The sequence below is a fragment of the Chiloscyllium plagiosum genome, unplaced genomic scaffold (genome assembly GCF_037043375.1).
Source record: "Chiloscyllium plagiosum isolate Xiang-an unplaced genomic scaffold, Cpla_swu_hap1 HiC_scaffold_15, whole genome shotgun sequence".
NCBI lineage: Eukaryota > Metazoa > Chordata > Chondrichthyes > Orectolobiformes > Hemiscylliidae > Chiloscyllium > Chiloscyllium plagiosum.
The window spans coordinates 30200703-30221015 of NW_028270153.1; the positions used below are offsets into that span (position 1 = coordinate 30200703).

Sequence of the window (20313 nt, forward strand, 5' to 3'; positions counted from 1 at the left end):
GGTTGTATACAGTGAAGACATTTATCTAAGTGTACAACAGGACCTTAATCGGCTGGGCCAATGGGCCAAAGAGATAAATGCAACGTGTTGCATTTTGGTAAAACAAACTAGGGTAGGACTTACATAGTTAATGGTAGGGCCCTGGGAAGTGTTGTCAAACACAGAGACTCAAGGGTTCAGATACCTAATTCATTGGAAGTGGCGATACAGGTAGACAGGGTGGTAAAGACAGCATTTGGCATGCTTGCCTTTTCAGAGCATTTAGTATCGGAGTTGGGATGTCGTGTTGCAGCTGGACAGGGCCTTGGTGAGGCCACTTCTGGAGTACTGCATAAAGTTTTGGTTGCCCTGCTATAGGATGTTTATTAAATCGGAAAGGTTGCAGAAAATACTAACAAGGATGCTACTGGGACTGGAAGGTTTGAGTTATAAGGAGAGGCTGGAAGTTTTTCCCCTGGAGTGTAGGTTTATAAGATCATGAGGGGCATAGATAAGGTGAACAGTAAAAGGGTAGGGGAGTTCAAAACTGGAGGGCCAAAGTTTAGGTGAGAGGGGAAAGATTTAAAAGGGACATGAGAGGCAACCTTTTCCATACGCAGGGTGGTGCATAAATGGAATGAACTGCCAGAGGAAGTGGAAGATGTAGATTCAGTTACATTTAAAAGACATTTGGACAAGTACATGAATAGTTAAGTTTTGGAGGAATGAGCCAAATGCAGGCAAATGGAACTAGCTGAGTTGAGGAAACCTGGTTGGCATGGATGAGTTGGATCAAAGGGTCTGTTTCTGTGTTTGCATATGTTGTGGACCAGACCCCCTCAAAATATATTAAGAACAACGCCTATACCTAATTTTATTTTATTTTAAAGCTAAATGTCAGATGCTGTGTTCCAAATGCAACTCGATTTGCCAAACTACTCAATGTTAAGCAAAACACAATTTATTCAAACACTCTAGTTAAAATACAAAAGAAAAAAAACCTGGAATAACTTAAATGATTGGAAAACTTAACAGAATAATAAATACAATAACTATTATTAATTAACTGTTTCAATTTCGTAACATCCCATAAACACATCCTTGACAAAAAGGCAAATTCATAAAACAGATTTTGTCTCACATGCAATCCAGCAGCCCAGAAAGAGAACCCCCATCTTTTGTCTTTAATTGAGAGGGGGATAAATAACATCCGCTTCATCAAAACCTCAATGACAACTGCTGCTGAGAAAACTAAAAAGCCTAAAATGCCTGGTTCTGTGGGTGGGAGCTTGACCACACCTACTCAGGCTACTTCTATTGTGCCAACTTCAAAAAAGAACACCCAAGGCTCCACAAGTTGTTTATCTTCTCAAATTGCTCACCATCTGTCCCCTAATCTCTCTCTCTCTCTCCCTAAAAGAAACCAGGACAAAACATCCCTCTTTTGAAGTTCTGCATACAGTTCTGGTCACCACATTATCAGAAGGATGTGGATGCTTTGGAGAGGGTGCAGAGGAGATTCACCAGGATGTTGCCTGATATGGAGGGTGCTAGCTATGAAGAGAGGTTGAGGGGGGAACCTGATTGAGGTCTACAAAATCATGAGGGGTATAGACAGGATGGATAGCAAGAAACATTTTCCCCCCCCAGAGTGGGGGACTCAATTACTAGGGGTCACGAGTTGAAGGTGAAAGGGGAAAAGCTTAAGGGAGATATGCATGGAACGTTCTTTACTGAGAGGGTGGTGGGTGTCTGGAACTTGTTGCCAGCGGAAGGCACGATAGCGTCATTTAAGATATATCTAGACAGATACATAAATGGGCAGGGAGCAGAGGGATACAGATCCTTAGAAAACATGTGACTGGTTAAGATAGAGGATCTTAGATTAGATTAGATTAGATTAGATTAGATTACTTACAGTGTGGAAACAGGCCCTTCGGCCCAACAAGTCCACACCGCCCCGCCGAAGTGCAACCCACCCATACCCCTACATTTACCCCTTACCTAACACTACGGGCAATTTAGCATGGCCAATTCACCTGACCTGCACATCTTTGGACTGTGGGAGGAAACCGGAGCACCTGGAGGAAACCCACGCAGACACGGGGAGAACGGGCAAACTTCACACAGTCAGTCGCCTGAGGCGGGAATTGAACCCGGGTCTCTAGCGCTGTGAGGCAGCAGTGCTAACCACTGTGCCACCGTGGCGCAGGCTTGGAGGGCCAAATGGCCTGAACCTGTGCTGTAATTTTCTTTGTTCTTGTTCTCTTAAAGCTATAGCATTGTCACAAATGACTCTACATTATGGTTATGAATTTAATACAAAATAGGTGGTTATGCTTCCACGTACAGGGCATTGTTAGTATCATATCTAGAACACTGCAAATTACTGGTTTCATTATTTAGGGAATTGAGTAAATGCAGAAGAAGTGGTTTAAAAAAGGCTTACTAGAATGATATCTAGAATTGAAAGGTGGTCTCATTAAGAAAGGTTAGACAGACTACGCTTGTATCTACTAGAATTTAGCAGAATGAAAATATGACTTCATTAAAACATAAAAATCGAATGTGTGGTGGAGGAAGAGAAGGGCAAACAGTGTGTGTGGAGAGAGGTGGTTTCCTCCCATTGGAGAATCCAGAGCTAGGGGGTCATCATTTAAAAGTAAGGTATTGCTCATTTTAATTCAGGAGATGTGCGCTGTGTTGAATGTCTATCCGCCCTTCACTCTGTAGTGATGAGCTGCCTTGTTGAACCACTGAAGTTCATATGGTGTCAAGACACAATGCGATTAGGAAGGGAGTTCCAAGATTTTGACCAGCACAGATGAGGCAATTTGGAATTCTTCCTCAAAAGACAGGTCAACCACATAAAAACTAGGTTAAGCAGGTCAGAAGTTGGGATATTCTACCATGCTAATTCATCTCCAGACTCCCCTTACGCAGTGGTCAGGAGTCTAATCAAATTGCCCCCCACACTCGAATGAGTACAACTTCAACAACACTAAAAGCTTGAAAATACAGAACAAAACAGCCTGCTTCAATGGCACCCCAAAGCACCATCTTAAATAGCGATTCCCTCCACCAATTGTGTATAATGGCACCAAGATACACTGTAACAACAGCTATGCCTTCTTGGAAAACGGCTTCTAAAACTGCGACCTTCAGCAAATTCAAGAACAAAGGCACCAGATTCATGGGAGCAGCACAGCTTGCCAGTTCCTGTTCAAGTCATTCATTAGCCTGACTTGGAAATCTGACCACTGTTCCCTCATTATTGCTGGTTCAAAATCATGGAACTCCCTGCCTAACAGAACCGCGACTGAGCCAACACAATGAAAGAAACAATTCAGAAGGCAGCTCACCACAACTTTCTAAGATGCAGTTAGAGATAAACAATTACTGCTGACAGCATTGTCACAGCTCAGAAATGAATAAAAATATAGATTTGCGCAGGTTTCTAAACTTAAATTCAGGTATAAGTTAACTGAAATATACTAATTTTGTTTTTTTGGTTATGCAAGGAAAGAATGGATATTGTTTTACAGTAGGGTTGACAACTGAAATCACTGACTAAGCACAGGTGTGGCTACAAGTCTGTTTTAGTGATATGCACTAATTATCATCTAAAACATTTTAGACACATCAGCACAATACCAGTAAACATTCTTCTTGTGAGACAATTTACTCAAAATATCTGTTCATTAATCAAGTGAAGCACTTAATCAAAGTAGACTTCTACATTCTGCTTTTCTCTTACCATTTTATCAATAATGTGGAGTACCAAAATTAAATGCCCAGCAAAACACATTAATTGTTGAATCAGAAATGCAAGATTGAGAAATAACTGCATATGTTGATTGTTAAATGTACTGGTCAACCTTTTCTTTGGAAGAATCAGAAAAATGCATCTCTCGTACTATACAGAATCTTGAATGTAAAAATGCTTATAGTTAAACTTATTTTGAAAGAAAACCCTATATATACTACAGTAAGAGCAGCTGTGCAAGATTTTCACACTCTTGTCATTAGAAATGCTAGTGCCAAATCTGACTGAATTAGAAAATAAACCATCTGGTTTCTGTTAATTAGCCATTACTGAAAAGAAAGACATCGGATGTTAATCTACCTCACTAGAGCTCGCTTAAATATAATCAGGTCCCCTTGTACTTTTATCTTTATTTTCAGAACTGCCATTCAACTCCAACTAATTAATATCCTCAATCCATCAACAATGGTAAAAACAAGCCTTATTTTAGTAGTTTAGCTCAACAACTTCAGTGAAGTTTGTGGAATTTGCAGCTTTAAGATCAGTTCAGTCATGTCTCTGTTCAAGTAACCTACAAAGTAAGCACAGGTCTAAACTCAGATTTTGATTTATAAATCCATGATACACAAAGAACTACATAACAGACTTTATGAAGAAACAAAACTAGATTTCTCATTTTCAGCATTATCACTGAACACGGGGTAGGGGAGTCCAAAATTAGATTTAAGGTGAGAGGGGAAAGATTTAAAAAAGGGACCTGAGGGGCAACTTTTGATGCAGAGATAATGAATGTGTGGAATAAGCTGCCAGAGGATGTGGTGGAAGTGGCTACAACTAAAAGGCATCTGGAACGGTACATGAACAGGAAGGGTTTAGAGGGATATGGGCCAAATGCTGGCAAATGGGACTAGATTGGTTTAGGATATCTGGTCAGCGTGGATGAGTTGGACTGAAGGGTCTGTTTCTGTGCTGTATAACTCTATAGTTTAATAAGAAAGAGTGGCAAAGTTATAAACCAGAAGTTTAAAAAGTAAATTCTTTTAACCTTCTAAGACCCTCAAATAAGAATCTGAAAAAGATATAACATATATCTAAGCACTTCAGAGAAAAGTAGATGCTGAGCAACAGCATTAGTGTGAAGAAGTTTGAATCACCTAATTGTTTGAAGTTTGTATCACCTAAAGACAGTAGTGAAAAAGGCATTTGCCTTCATTGCTAACTCCTTTAAGTATCGAAGTTGGGAAGTCATGATCATGTTGTACAGGACATTGCTGATGCTTCTTGAGGAATACCATGCCCAGTTCTGGTCACCCAGTTATAGGAAGGATGTTATTAATCTGGAGAGGATTCAGAAGAGATTTACCAGGATGTTGCCAGATATGGAAGACTTGAGTTAGAAAGAAAGCCTGAATAGGTTGGGATATTTTTCCACTGCAGCCTAGCAGGTTGAGAGGCCACCTTGTAGAATGAGGGGTATAGGTAGAGTTAATGGTAGTTGTCTTTTTCCTAGGATTGGGGGCTTCAAGGCTAAGGCACATTTTTAAGGTGAGGGAAAAGAGATTTAAAAAAAAAAGACTTGAGACACAATATTTTGTTCTTTTTACACAGATGGTAGTTCAGGTGTGGAATGAATTTCTGAGGAAGTGGGGGGGACGTGGGTACAATTATAACATTTAAAAGATGTTTTGATAAGTGCATGAATAAGAAAGGTTTGGAGGTATATGGGTCAGGAGCAGGCAGGTGGGACTAGTTTAGTTTGGGATTATGTTCGGCACAGACTGGTTGGACTGAAGGGTTTGTTTCCATACAAATTAATCTTCATTGCTTTTGAAAGCATACTAAAGTAATTTTTGCCCAGAAGACAGTGAAATTAACACGTGGTTTCAGGAGGCTCGCTTGGAGTCTACTAATTTAGAAAAGAACGATGGATGACTTGACTGACTTGTACAATATCCTGAATGGTCTTGACAAGTGAACATGGCAAGGATGTTTCCTCTCGTGGGTCATTTTAAAATTATATGACACAATTTAAGAGTCAGGCTTGATCCTTTTATGGCAGAGATGAGGAATTCTTTTTAAAACTGAGCACTGCATTTGGCAAACTGAATCAGAAGGCAACTGAGGTAAGTCATTGAGTATTTTTAAGATAAGAAGAGACAGATTCTTGTTAGGCAAGGGAATGAAAGGTTACTGGGGGAAGATGGGAATGTAGAATTTGAAAAACAGAACAGCTATAATCTTATGATGGCAGAGCTGGCTCAAAGGGCAGAATAGTCCACTTTTAATCCAATTTTTTATGAACTTTAAGGTTAACCAAAAAGGAAAATGCATATCATTCCTCAGCCTTGATACCATTTACATTTGCCCTTATCTAGAAGACAAACCCAAAAATTTCAAATGAGTCCAAGGAGTTAAAGATGAAGAAAGAGAATGCTCTTATTTTTTGAAGCAAACAGAACAGAGAATGAATTATTCTGAAGACAGGAATTTTTAGGAATCACCTATTATGAAAATCACTAGTACTCCAAGTTTAGACTGATCCTGTATTCACTCTTATAATTATTTATGAAATGTATATTTTCAATATTAAATTACTAGTTTGGTTTGACAAAAATTGTGCCAATAATCTTCTGTAAACTCCATAGCCTTCATCTATGCTGATAATCACACAATAAGATTAGCTAATTATTGATGTTAGTTTACATATTAAACAATAACTTAGTGCGGTTTACCCAATTTTAATAGTGTTGTTGACATTTCCCTGAAAATTTACTTAACATAAAATTAAAAACATAAAATGTGCCTAAATTGTGGGTGGGAGTCATTCTCAAAAAACTAACTAAAAGCAGTACAATTTAAATCATTGAAAACTCACTTCTTTCACTCCAATATGCAACCTCAAAAGCCCAGTCAAAACACAAGTGGCTTTGTCACATGTTAGTACAGATGAGAGACTATAACCTGTCCAGCGAAACAAAATTTCTTTTAATACTTCAAACAGATAAAATTTGGAGAATGCAAAGATCAAAGAGCTTAGCAGATTTATATGAACAATGCACCACATCACAATATAATTAATGTATTTTATTCAATTTACTACACAATTCAATACTGTGTAAAGATGTAAATAAAAATACAGCAAACACAGACAGAAAGTCACCCACGCATTAGAGACTAATAAATCCCAAGCATATACTCAGTCAACACAACAGCATGAACATAGACAAATAGAAAGGAGAAAGATTTGATGGCTGGAGATTAATGTACCCTGAGAATGAGTTTGTAAAGCCACTTCTAAATAAATTTATATTTGCAGAATGTCTTTGGTAAACAGGGAATGAGATTCAGGTCAAACAATGAAGTAAAAGACTTCTGCCCCATTGTTCTTCGCAATTATAAATGGAAAACAACAAACCACTTCTATAAGGCCACCTAATAAGCTTGCATCTTTGCTAACACTGTGTTCATAGGTTATATTCTACCACTTCCAAATAAGGGGGAAGCAAGCTAAACAAAACAAAGTGTAAAGATGCCGGTGTCAGTAACGCACTGGAAGCATCAAATACTGCACTCTCCATTTCAACCTTTCTGAAGAGCAACATCACCAACATGCAAAGCATACCAATGTAGGAGACTATAAGCATTTTAACATTGAAAAAAATAACTGAACACTGCTTTGTATTAGGTCATGAACAAATAGCAAAAACTCAACATGCTTAATCATGTGGTCAGTTTTACAGTATTAACATGTTGCTTTCAGTTTTACAAACTAAATCAGTGCATAGACCATTATTGTGGAATCAACAACTTCATCTTTACACATCTCTGGTAAGAAAAGACATTAACATTAGCAAAAAAATTCTAATAGGAATTCCAACAGATAGGTCCCTCATGATTTTCAGTCCAAAAATGGTTCATTAGGAACTGCTAAGATACACTTCCTAACGTTTTTGCATGCAGTTTATCTGCCTTTCCATTTATGTACAGTGGCCAGACTGGACTCAAAAAAAAGGCAAAATTATACACAATGATACACAATTTTGATACATAAATGTTGCACTTTCACCATGCTATAATAATCCACATCATATGGATCCAGATTAGTCATTTCTTCACAACAGTTCTTCACTATCTCACCACAAGACATGATACACAAAGCTTAGATGGGCCTATACAATCATCATGGCAAAATGCTCCACACCCTTTGCACATGATCATGGCCTTTAGTCTGCATGAACATTTAAAAGTCATTTCATTGACACCACTGCTTTCAGCAAATGTCTGAGCAGGAACTGAAGAATTGTGATTCCCAAAGTTCGCCTTTTGACTCAGCGACATTACACTTCCAGCAAGAGATGCTGGAAAGTTACTCATAGAGAGTTCTGAAACAGACGTGTTGGTGATATGACTAAATCCTGTGCTACTGAATGAAAGTTTAGGAAGCTTGCCATATAACTGCTGCTGAATACTGAGCTGGGAATTAATGAGAGAATGTTCTGATGAATGCTGAAATTGTAGACCAGTCTCTTTAATAACTTTTCCAATATTGCAGTCCATCTTTATTGGTCCAACATACAATTTGTCTTTAGAATCAAAAGGAATGTATGCACCATCATTTATACCAATGATGTCTTGGTTTTGGTTATTTCCTCGACATGTGGGAATATTTTCAGTTTTGATGACTTTAAAGCTTTCATGAAGTTTAGGAAGCCATTCCCTTCTTGCGTTTTGCATATTTTCCATTCCAATTAAATTCCTTTCTGGTGAAGTCTGGGCAATGCCTGGCACATGCTCAATAACCGAACCCTTTGATTGAATCTTTATTACTTCTGTTGCTCTACAGCTTCCATCATTTTGCACAACAACTGTGTTATGTAAATAACCATGGCTAACCTTTTGCCTCCCTGGTATTCCACTGCACGCTTTAGCTATTACCGAACCAAATATTGTGTTCTGAGCCTCCAAACTTTTACAAAAGGTAGGTGTATTTGGAATGTAGTAGCCAGACACGGTAGAGCTACTGATTTTCTTCAAGGTCTCAGGCATATTTCTAATTATAGGGTTTTTTACATTGGGACTGTGTATATTTCCAGGGGAGACTTTCATTAGTTCTTTGCTGCTATCTTCAAAATTGCAAGAAGCACGAGTTAGTTTTTCTGTTGTGGCTTCAGACTCTTCAACAGGTTTAGAAAGATCTGGTGTTCTATTTCGCTGCTCCTGTACAACTGGACCATCTCCAAGACTTGCACAATCCCTGTCCAAGACCATCTGTGATTGCACATACTGCTTACCGGATTGCAATACAGTTGACTTCATCTGTTCAAGTCGTTTTTGAGACAAATCTCGAAAATCTCCTGACAATATTTTATGCAAATGACAATCAGTTAACTTGATTCCACTGTGTACTCCACTGATTATACTTTTGATATCTGTTGTTTGTGGAACATCAACAGTCAACTGACTGAAATTTCTTTCCTGCTTCACTTGTGGGTTCTCAGAAAGCAGTGGAGGCGGTATAAGCAACCGAGTTATTTCCAATTTGGTACCAGAATGTGACTGTGGCAAAACCTTCTCTAAAGGAAGGCTGCCCTGAAGTAACTGGGTAACCAACGGGTTATTGACTTCAACAGATGAGAGTGGCCTATTCAAATTACCAACTTTTTTCGGCTTTTCAACACTTGGATGTAGCAAAGAGACAGTCTGATGCATGTTATGCAAAGTTTCAGCCTTCTCATTCAGACACTCATTTGGTCTTCCATCCTTTTGCAGCTGATTATCCTCTAACATCTGTAAATGTTTGGGCAGATCACCATCATTAGTCCCTTTGCAGGCATCAGAACTTTCCACAATTACACCACTTTTAGAACAAACAGGGGTTCTGTCATCTTTCAGTATTCTTTCATTTGTGGGCTGTATACAACCTTCATCAGACAGCTGTCTACCTATTTCAGTCTTATAATACAAGCCATTCATATTCAGGTCACTCCCAGAATTTTGCTGCCTTTTGCTGACTAGCTGGCCAAAGACATCCTCTAATACTGCAACATCTGATTCTATCGATTGGTGCCTGCCATTTGCTGCTGCCTGCTCATGTTTCATAAGGTGCTCTGGCGCACATTCTGCATCATCAGAAGCAAAACAGTTAAGCCCCTCAGACTCGAGAGGAAGTTTTTGTGTTAATGAATGGCTGGGTTCCTTATTAGAGCATGTTGACACTATTACAGATGTCATCTGTTTCTCTGCAATATGAGATACATTTGAAGCCTCCAGTAACTTGCTTATTTCTTGCTGGTTACTTACGTTAACTTCAGCACAATCACTATCATTTTCATCATGTGACTGCAAAGTTGGAGAACAAGTTACTTTATGGATTAATGGAGATTCAATTTCCTTTATGATGCATCGATTAACTTCTTGTTCACATAAATCAGTTTCTGGAAATTCACCTGATAATTGGGTAGTCAAAACATCTGTAGTGTTTGCTTTAGTTTCCATTTCATTACTTGGCAATGAATCAGATTCTGCAGTTTTCACCCCCACAACAGGGATGTCCATAGTGTTGAGGACGACAGTATTCTTAGTTTCAGCAACTATTGGTCTCGAGAAACCATAATTTTGAAGAGATTCATCAATGCAAATTGTTTTATCCTTTACAGACTTCTGGATTTGATCACAGGGTAGATGCAAAGGATTATCAGCTTCAGGAAATGTAACGATTGTTGCTTCACATTTAAGCTTTTCACTCGATTCATTACAGATATTGTCTCTGTCAGCACTCAAGTTCAATGTTTCAGGTGGTTGATCCTCTTGAAGAATTTCAGTTTCATCACTGTCCGTTTGCCCGTCAGAAACCACAATGTCACTGAGGTGACAAACAGTAACCTGATTGCAATCTTGCACATCAACCACTAAATCTGGTGATTTACTGTTAATTATTGTGTAATTAGCATCACCTCCCAAATCAGTTTGCTGGATATCATCTGTCTCCAATTTACCTGGTGTTATGTCAATTAGATCACTTTCCACACACTCCTCAATTATAATACCTTGCTTAACACTATTCTCTCCATCACTGTTTTTTTCTGGTTCATCAGTTGAGCAGGTTTGCAATAGCTGTGTTCTATACTGATGTTTTGTTGTAGTTTGTTCAAGAGCTCTTGCTTTTCCGTTGTTCTGTCCGAGTGAATCAGTGCCCCGTGGTCCATTACTACCACTACCCCTTCCCCCTGCTTCCACTGTAACACTGGCAGCTGCAGCTGCTGCTGCCTCCCTTTGTGCCCTGGCTTGTTGAGCACGGGCTTTGATATCTGCAAGTGTTCTGGCACCTGTCCTTTCTCGACTGACTGTTCCAACTGTAGTGATGATTCTGGGGCAAATCTGATAGGTTGGCTGCCCTTTGACAACCCATGGTGGTTTGATTCTTGAGAGCTGAATCTGGAAGAAAAATAATTAAAAATTTATTACAGAATTTTTAATGAAATAAGTTCTACAACAAAGACAGCAACTGGTTATACTTCATACAACATTTTTTGGATGAAGATTTGATTGCTGAGATATTGATTCTTCAGCGATTGCTAATAATTTCAAAACTCTACACAGCAAAACCAAAAAGGTAAACTGTAACTGAAAAATTAAATGCAAACAGAAAAGCACTGATAACACACAATGGGTCAGCTAATCTGTAAAGAGAAAAGATAATTTAATCGGTGTGCACTCTCACCAAGCCATTGCATTAATGTGCAACAAAATAATAATTTTATAAGTGACCAGCTGCAAGTTAATAGATCCAGGTTTCTCCAGCTTACTTGTTTATTCTCTCCACGTAATGGTTTACCAATAGAATGTACATTTACAAAACATAAAATCAGGAAAGAAAAATGTCCTGCTCTGAATGACACAATCAAAGTAAATTTCTGGTCACTGTGAAAACACATACAGATAGGAGGAGCTTGCACTTGTGTAACACTTTATCAAGTCTTTTGGATTCCCAAAGCACATCATAGTAGTGTAGTCATTGTAATGTTGTAAGACTCAAGCATTCCAACCCAAGGCTCCTTAAACAGCACATCAGCAATTATTCACAAATTTGTATTTAAAATGCTGCTGTGTACCAACAAAGACCTTAGTCAGGACACCCGGAAAAAAATCTGCTTTTGTATCATTGTAAGATTCTTCAAACCAATTTGAGCCACCAAAATAAGCAATAAGGTCTCTGTTCAAATTATCTAAAACAAAGTGCTTTCATAGTATCAGTCTAGATGGCATATTCCAAACCCACAGTGAGGCATAAACTCTCAATATAAAGACTCAGACATGTGTACATCAACTGAGTAAATTGCTATATTAAGTCTCAAGAGATAATGCAAATTTTAAGATCTTAATTAATAAAGCACAACATGGGATTCATAAAGCTCTTACTTTCTAATTAAAATCTATGAACAGAATACATTTCCGTTAGAATTTTCTCGTGGATGGCTTTTTAATATGTAAGTAGTTTGTCTCGGTCTAAGCACTTGTAGCAGAATACCTCAAGAGCATGAGCAGACAAACCAATTTTTTTCACCAATGAATCATGTTTTGCAACAATAATGTTTTCCACTGGAGAGCTAACAGGATTTTTCAGGAATTAGGATAAGGAATTAAGATGACCCCAAGACCCTAGCAACTGCAGGGAAACTGCACAGAAAAAGGTCAAAACTATTCAGCTGGATTTACTTGTAAAATACACTATTACATATAAATGACAAAGTTTACAACTTTTAAGCATAAACTTAGTAACCTAAAATAGCTAAATGATTATCAATACAAAGAGAGCAATTCTAACTGTGAAAGTGCAATCACAATCTATAGGACCACTTATTCAGTAATTTAGCACCAATTGGAACCGAACTAATAATCTCACTTAGGAGAAAAAGATAGCAGGTATGACAAAATAAAATACAAGTTTTAAATAGGACCTAACCTACACAGCACCTCATCGGGGACCACACAGCATGAAACTCAACTACCACAAATCCTCCAGTCATTAAAAACAGAAACAGACTTTATTTCAGATAACACCACCAGAATTCCTAACTACAACAGATGTCAGATCAACCAACATTGAAATAAAATGTATGAAGCATTCAACATTAAAACAAAAAGAGGACAAACCATTTTAAAGAGGAGGAAAATATCAAAGGTTTTATTTTGCATGCAGAAAGAGGAGACCAGTGATTGTGCTTTTCAGATGGAAGGTTTGGCAAGTGAATCATGGCATTTCCTAGATTTAACATTAATCTCAAGAAAACAAAGCATCACAGCTACTGTCCCAAATTGTTTATCTAACAACAGTAAAATGGAAACTACAGTGTGCTTTTCAAGTAATGATTCAATAATTTTATATGTACATACCCTAATTGGTGGCACCTTTGGCTCTTCTTTTGTAGGATGCTCTTTTTCTGTCCGAAAGCTATCAATTGTGGTCCGAAAGGACTGATGATCTTCAAGTCGTGGCTTTTTCTCAGGGCCAGAGGTTGAGGCACAATGCTCAGAAGATTTTCTCTTTTGGTCTTTGGACTCTGAAGAATTGTGCTCTAACTCACTTTTCAAAACAGCACTTCTTATAGTAAGACAGGTGATCTGATCCTTAGAAATCCCAGCAGGTTGCACATCAGTCAATTCTGAACATCCATCAGATTTGCTATGTTCTTGAGATTGTATTCCTGCAGGTCTTTCTGTAAGTAATATAGGTTTGGAGTTTAAGGCAGATTTACTTGGAAGATTTTCTTCCAGCTGTCCCGGTCTAGCTTCATTATTACTTAAACTAAGTTGATCTTCATCTGCACAGCCAACAGCCTGAAACACCTTGGCCTCATGATTGTGCTGTTTCTGGCTCCTGGTATCTTGAAAAGACACCATGCATGAATCTGTTTTTTCACTTGGTTCAGGAAGTTCAGCCTTTGTCTCTTTAATAAGGCTCCGCTTCACTCTACATTTGAGGTCCACCTTTGAACTTCTAGTACATTTCCTTAATCTCTCATCCTGCTTTTTAACCGGACTTTGCTGTTTAGATGGTCCTGCTAATACAGGTGAACTGGCTTCATTTTCTATTCCCACTTGTACTGATGTCTGCTGTTCTGATTCTTCTTTAGTCAAGCCCAGTCTGTTAACATAACCAAAACAAATATACTCACATATATTGGATTGCATTGTATAGCAACATGTGACAATGTTAATTTTCAATTTTCCTTACTGAGATTTCACTTTCAATTTGATTTACATTTGATTGGATTCCATCTGCACTAATTCTATCCTGAAGATGTAATTGCTACAATTTAAGCTGGGTCTATTGCATATGCTCAAGAATATTGTGAGACAAGAGGTAAAAATGGGACTTTTTAAAACAAGAGTAAGTTTTAATTCATTTTTGAAATGCATGTCAACATTGTAAAATTAGACAAACAAAATTCCAACCCAGTTATTGGTAGACAGTGTAGATAACAATTTAGCAAAATGGGTGGACAGTGAACTTATGTACACAAATTGTTGGAACACTTATTACATCAACAGAATTTAAGCTGGATTTAGTGATAAATTTAAGTAGTGTGAAGTTGAATTAAAAATAGGAGAATTAAAACAACGTGAATGCCTCATGGTGTTGACTCTGCACAATGCCTGACAAATCAGGAGCTGCAGCCATCCACAGAAAACCAATTAACCAACATCATGCCGTGCGTCAAGTGAAATGTCTTAGCTGGTCTCATGCCTAGCATTTCTTCCTTTGTTAGTCAACTTGAATTAGTAGATAACATTTAAGTCTACGCTGTTGTGGGATATGAACTCACACGAGTCAAGGTGTATGTTGCAAAGCTACCTACCCAATATAAAAACCAATGTAACAGAAACTTGATTCAGAGAGTCATAAATAACATTAGCATCACAATTTGGAAACTGAAAGAATCAGAAATATTTTTAATCTCTGAAAAGTGTAATGGTTGAAAGCAGGATGAATTTAATTTACAATAGATTTGTGATCAGTAGAGGAATCAAAAGCTATGGGAAAAGTGGATGCGAGGGGTGTTGGATCAGCTGTGACCCTATTGAATGAGAGCAGATTCGAGGAGCTGAATGGCCTACTCCTGTTCCTATGATCTACAATTGATCCTAAAAATAAGTAAGATGCTTGACAAAGTACCTATCAGGAGTGAAAAAGTCAACATAACCTACTGTGTGAAATGTGATGTACACATTTCATGTGTGTCAAATTTGTAAAACTTATGCAAACTGACTCCTCACACTACTACTGACACAGCAAAATTGGACACTCTGATCTGCACACCCAATTATTAGATCTGTGCTCCTACCAAATAAGGATTCATTTTTGGAATGCAGCCACACAACACTTACCGCAAATGTGCATGAAGTCCATAGAAATTCTCATCGCATAAAAGAAAACGTTACAGAAATATTTATGAACATCCTTTAGAAAACATCACTAATCTGTATAGGACACTAAAATAAAGCTGTTTGGAAATATAAACTGTTCAAATATTTAGCCAGTCATTTCTAGGAGGGATAGTCTACCTTTCTCTTTTGGTTGACACTCCACATACCATCTATAATTCACTGCAACACTACTTCGGAGATTGCATGACTGGCATACCTGAAATTAAGGGAAGCTCAAGTGGTATTCATCTTTCTTAATAGATAGGCAGATCTAAGCATTAACATCTATTGCAGCTGCACTGCAGGAATCTTCATAACATGACACAAAGTCAATCCAGACAGTACCTACTACTTTTCCTGTTAAGCAGTCGTCATCTTAGTACATCAGAAGTGACCAAACAAAATGGCAATTGTTTGAAGAAATTATGCAGATTATTATTAGATTACATGCTTGAAAGGAATTTGAAAGCTCTTGATGACTTGGGCAGACCCAAGATAATCCCGAGTATTTTTTTTAAAGATGTCAACAACTAAGCCACATTCTGCGCATCAGGTTTAATTGGAAGCACTAGCTTTCAGAGCGCCACTCCTTCATCAGGTGGTTGTGCAATTTACAGGTACAACAGAAGCTGACTGGTGAGCAAAGATGAGTAATTCTGTTTTCTACTCCGTTTGAAACTTTCTTAATCTTCAGCCAGTAGCAACCACAGTATAAAACTAAGTTCAAAGAAAGGAAGGTCAGCTTGCCTCCACACAATGCCTATCCTATGGCATGTCGGGAGTCTTGAGATATTTCATGTCATTTAGTTCCGTAGGTGGTGTTTTCCAGCTGCAGAAACTTTAGCTCTGGATTTCAGAGCTCTAATGGCAGCTGGAGTCACTACGATTCATTCACAAGGCAGAAGACTATGTGGTTATCATATATAAGGATGTGAGCAATAAGTGAGAACAGAGGCATGCAGGTAGATAGGGAACAGATGATTGCAGGCAGGCGGAGAGAACCAGGCAGGTATTGTAATGTGAGCCAGTCCCATGGCTCAGGCAGCTGAACTGTACAGGAGGGACGGAAAGAAATAACAGCATTAGTGATAGGAGATGTTAGTCTGGGGAAACAGACAAGCATTTCTGTAGCCAGAGATATGACTCAAGATGGAATGTTACCTCTCTGGTACCAGAGTCAAGGATATTATGGAGTAGCTGTTGGATATTTTTCTGCATTAGCCAAAATTTGCAGTTCACACGGCACCAAAGACATAAGTAGAAGCAGGATGTGGTCACGAGTCAGAACTTCGAGATTAAAAAAAAACAGAAAGCAGGACCTCAAACGCGATCTCTACATTGTCAGTGTCATGTACAAATGAATACAGAAATAGGAAGATAAGACCTGCTTCCTGGGTCACATCTGTGGATTCAGAAATGCCTGTTTCCTTCCAAGCAAACATCTCCTGTCACTACTGCTGGGATCTTTCTCTTTGCCTCCAGTACAGCTGTACAGAGCTGGGTTTGAATACTTTGCAGGTCGTACAGTGGAGAGGGTTTAATAATAAAATAGTAATTCCTCCATATCAGCAAGATTTCTGTTCCTGAGAATCCCCATAAATGATGAAATTTGATTGTTCAGTGCTCATTAAAGTGTTCAACAAAATTGGAATAGCAAAAAAGTAGGAGTTGACACAGTCTCAGTTGAGGACAGCATTGTCATACTGGAGGAAGAGAATGTCCCAGATGGTTCAAGAAGTGATTTTGCTAAAGCTAAGAAGCAAACAGGTTGCAATTACATTGCTCAGGAAGGTCTAAAAAGACACTACAGGACGTAGAGAAACAGAACTGCAAAGAAGTTACAGTCTAATAAAAAAGGGAAGACTGGTAGGCCTGGCTCTTGGAAATGAGGTGGTCAAGTAGACCAGGTGTTAGTGACAGAACATTTAAGAGAGACAGCGATCATTCATTCGATCACTAGGATTAAGAGGACGGCGGAAGAAAAGCAATAATCAACTCTGGGAGAGCCGACTACAGTAAGACAAGAGGAGAGCTGGCAGTATACATTTGAACCAAAGGTTGGATGGAAATTCTGTGGGTGAACAATGGGCTACCTTCAAAGAAGAGATGATGATTAAGGTAGAGTTAAGTTATATTTCCTCAAAAGGAAAAGGTAGGCAAATAAATCCAGAGCTCCCTAGATAAAAAATAAGATAGAGATTAATATAAACAAGGAGAAATATGCTCAGGTGTCAGATGGAAAATACAGTTTAAAACCAAGCTAAATATACCAGGTCCAGAATGGAAGTGAAAAGCAATAAAATGAAGCAAAGCATGATTATGAAGAGAGACTAGCAGCTAACATAAAATTGAATCCCAGAGTCTTCTAAAGGCACATAAGTAGTAAAAAAAAAAAAGATGGTAAAACAAGGATTGAAATTGGTTAGGAACTAAGAAGGTTACTTACATCTTGAAACAAAGTTATAGCTGAGATATTAAATAAATACTTGACATCTGCCTTTACCAAGGAAGCAAATGCAACTTAGCCAACAGAAGGCACAAGAAATTCAGTTGTTTCAGACTTCAAATTTAATAAGGCAGTGGCAATGGATGAATTGTCTCTCCTGAAAGTCATACAACACCAGGTTATAATCCAACAGGCTTATTTGAAAGTACAAGCTTCGTAGCACTGTTCCTTCGTCAGTTGATAAGGCAAAAGACCAGATAGAATGCATTTAAGGTTACTAAAGAAGAAAGAATGGAAATTACAGAGGCATTAGCCATAAATTCAGTCTTGCTTAGACTTGGTGTTGGTGGTGGTGGGGGGGACATGTCTGGGGGCCTGGAAAGTTGCAAACATTATACCTTTGTTAAACAAAAAGATGGAATGAGAAGCACAGGAATTACATATCAATCAGTTTAACTTCAGACGTGGAGAAACAATAATTTGGGGTAAATTTAAATCACATGGATAAATGTAGATCAACAAATAGCTGCTGAAGCTTTCTGAATAAGTAACAGAGAAGGCTGATGAGAATAATGCTGTTGATAGGATGTATGTGGGCTTTCAAAAACTGTTTGGCACAGTGCCAGACTTGTAAACAAAGTCAGAAGTCATGGAATAAATGGGGCAGTAGCAGCGTGGATAGAAAAATGGCAAAGTGTTCGGAACAAGAGTAATGGTTAATGTGTATTATTTGGATTGGAGCAAAGTCTGTAGTGGAGTTCCCCAAAGGGCGGCACGGTGGCACAGTGGTTAGCACTGCTGCCTCACAGCGCCAGAGACCCGGGTTCAATTCCTGCCTCAGGCGACTGACTGTGTGGAGTTTGCACATTCTCCCCGTGTCTGCGTGGGTTTCCTCCGGGTGCTCCGGTTTCCTCCCACAATCCAAAGATGTGCAGGTCAGGTGAATTGGCCATACTAAATTGCCCGTAGTGTTAGGTAAGGGGTAAATGTAGGGGTATGGGTGGGTTTCGCTTCGGCGGGTCGGTGTGGACTTGTTGGACCGAAGGGCCTGTTTCCACACTGTAATCTAATCTAATGTAAAAAAAAAAGGTTGGTATTAGGACCCTTGGTTTTCCCGATTCATATTAGAGATCAGGACCTTTTGGTGAAAGGGAACAAGATCAAAATCTGCAAATTACATCATACTTAAAAGCACTGTAATTTGTGAAGAGAACAAGGCAGAACTTCAAAGGGACATTGATAAGGTGGTTGGATGAGCAAATAGGTGTCACATTAATTTCAATATAGGGAAGGTAGAGTTGGTACACTTTCACACAAAGAACACGAACAGCATAAACTAAAATGGTATGCAATTCTAAAAGGTATTCAAGGAATAGCCAGACCTGAGTATACAACTGTCTAAATCATTAAAGATGACATGACAGGGGGAGGAAGCAGTTCATAAAGCAGACAGTATAGACAGTATCTGAAGCTTTATTAATGGGTCAGAGTACCAGAGGAAGAAAGTTATGCTGAACTATAGGACACTAGTTCAACAGCTGGATATTGTATACAGTTAAGTGTTACACTTCAGGAAAAATGAGAATGCATTGAAGAGAGTACAGAAGAGGCTTTCAAGAATAATTCCAGGAATAATAAGTCTCAGTTATGAGGATAAATTGGTGAAGCTGGGACAGGAATCGACTGACAGTGGATTGGAAGAAACTGTTCTCATTCGTGAAAGGATTGAAAACAAGAGGTCACAGATTTAAAGTAAGTTGCAAAAGCAGCAAACTATGTGACAAAATGCTTTGTGGAGAGAGTGGAGTTAGGGTCAGAAACACATTTCCTGTAAGCATGGTGAACAGCAATCCTTTAATTTTCTTTCTGGCTGCATGCGCCTCCAAGTCTGGAAGTCAATGTTGCAATCATCATGTGCGGAACCTCAAAGTGGTTGCGTGCACACAGCCTAGAAGAAATAGTGGCAATTTAATCGAGGTACTTAAGAGAGCATTAGATGATTATTTGAAAAGGAAGCAGTGTTCAGGTTGACAGGCAAGAGCAGAAGGATAACACAAGGTTGCTCATTTGGAGAGCCTGTGCAAATAGGATGGGTGGTTTTGCACCATAACAATGATCATATTTTGTGTATGGTGTGTGAGGAGCACACCAATGGGTTCTTGAATGTGGCACTTAACTCTGCAAATTAAAACCACTCTAAATTTTGCTACTACTATATGGTTATATTCCTTCGATGAACACCATGAGTTTCTCTATACGCAAGATGCTTTTTTTGACATAAACCCAGACAAAGTAAATAAAAATGGAAAAGAATAGCCACGCAAATCTTACAAAGGAATATCCCTTTATATGGAACCTTTTAGAATCTCAGGACATAAAATACTTTATAGCAAACTAAAACTTTTGAAATATATTCACTCTTATAATGTAAGAAACACAGCAGCCAATTTGTACAACGCAGGCACTACAAACCTCAATGAGAAGTTGACCTGAAATTCATTTTATTTATTGACACTGGTTGCGGGACAAATTCTGGTCAGACTACAAGGGGAACTCATTCGTTCATTGCCAGATGGTGTTATGGAATCCTTTACCTTGAATTTTGAGTGGACAAAACACCATAATTTTGAAGTCGTAAAATGGCACCCGAGACAGAACAGGGAGTCTTCCCTTTGGTTAGGAGTCATACAAATTT

General features: G+C 38.5%; 1 protein-coding gene across 6 annotated transcripts in view; it reads right to left on the reverse strand.

The window, feature by feature from the left end:
* Positions 1 to 924: 924 nt before the first annotated feature.
* Positions 925 to 20313, reverse strand: part of asxl1 (ASXL transcriptional regulator 1) — a 113538-nt gene continuing 94149 nt past the window's right edge. For all 6 annotated transcript variants that reach the window (XM_043710513.2, XM_043710511.2, XM_043710517.2 and 3 more), the window contains 2 exons: positions 13139 to 13889; positions 925 to 11179 (listed from right to left, as the gene is read on the reverse strand). In XM_043710513.2, the coding sequence (XP_043566448.2) occupies positions 7874 to 11179; positions 13139 to 13889 (4057 nt within the window). In that variant the 3' untranslated portion in view covers positions 925 to 7873. The remainder of the gene's footprint in view (positions 11180 to 13138; positions 13890 to 20313) is intronic.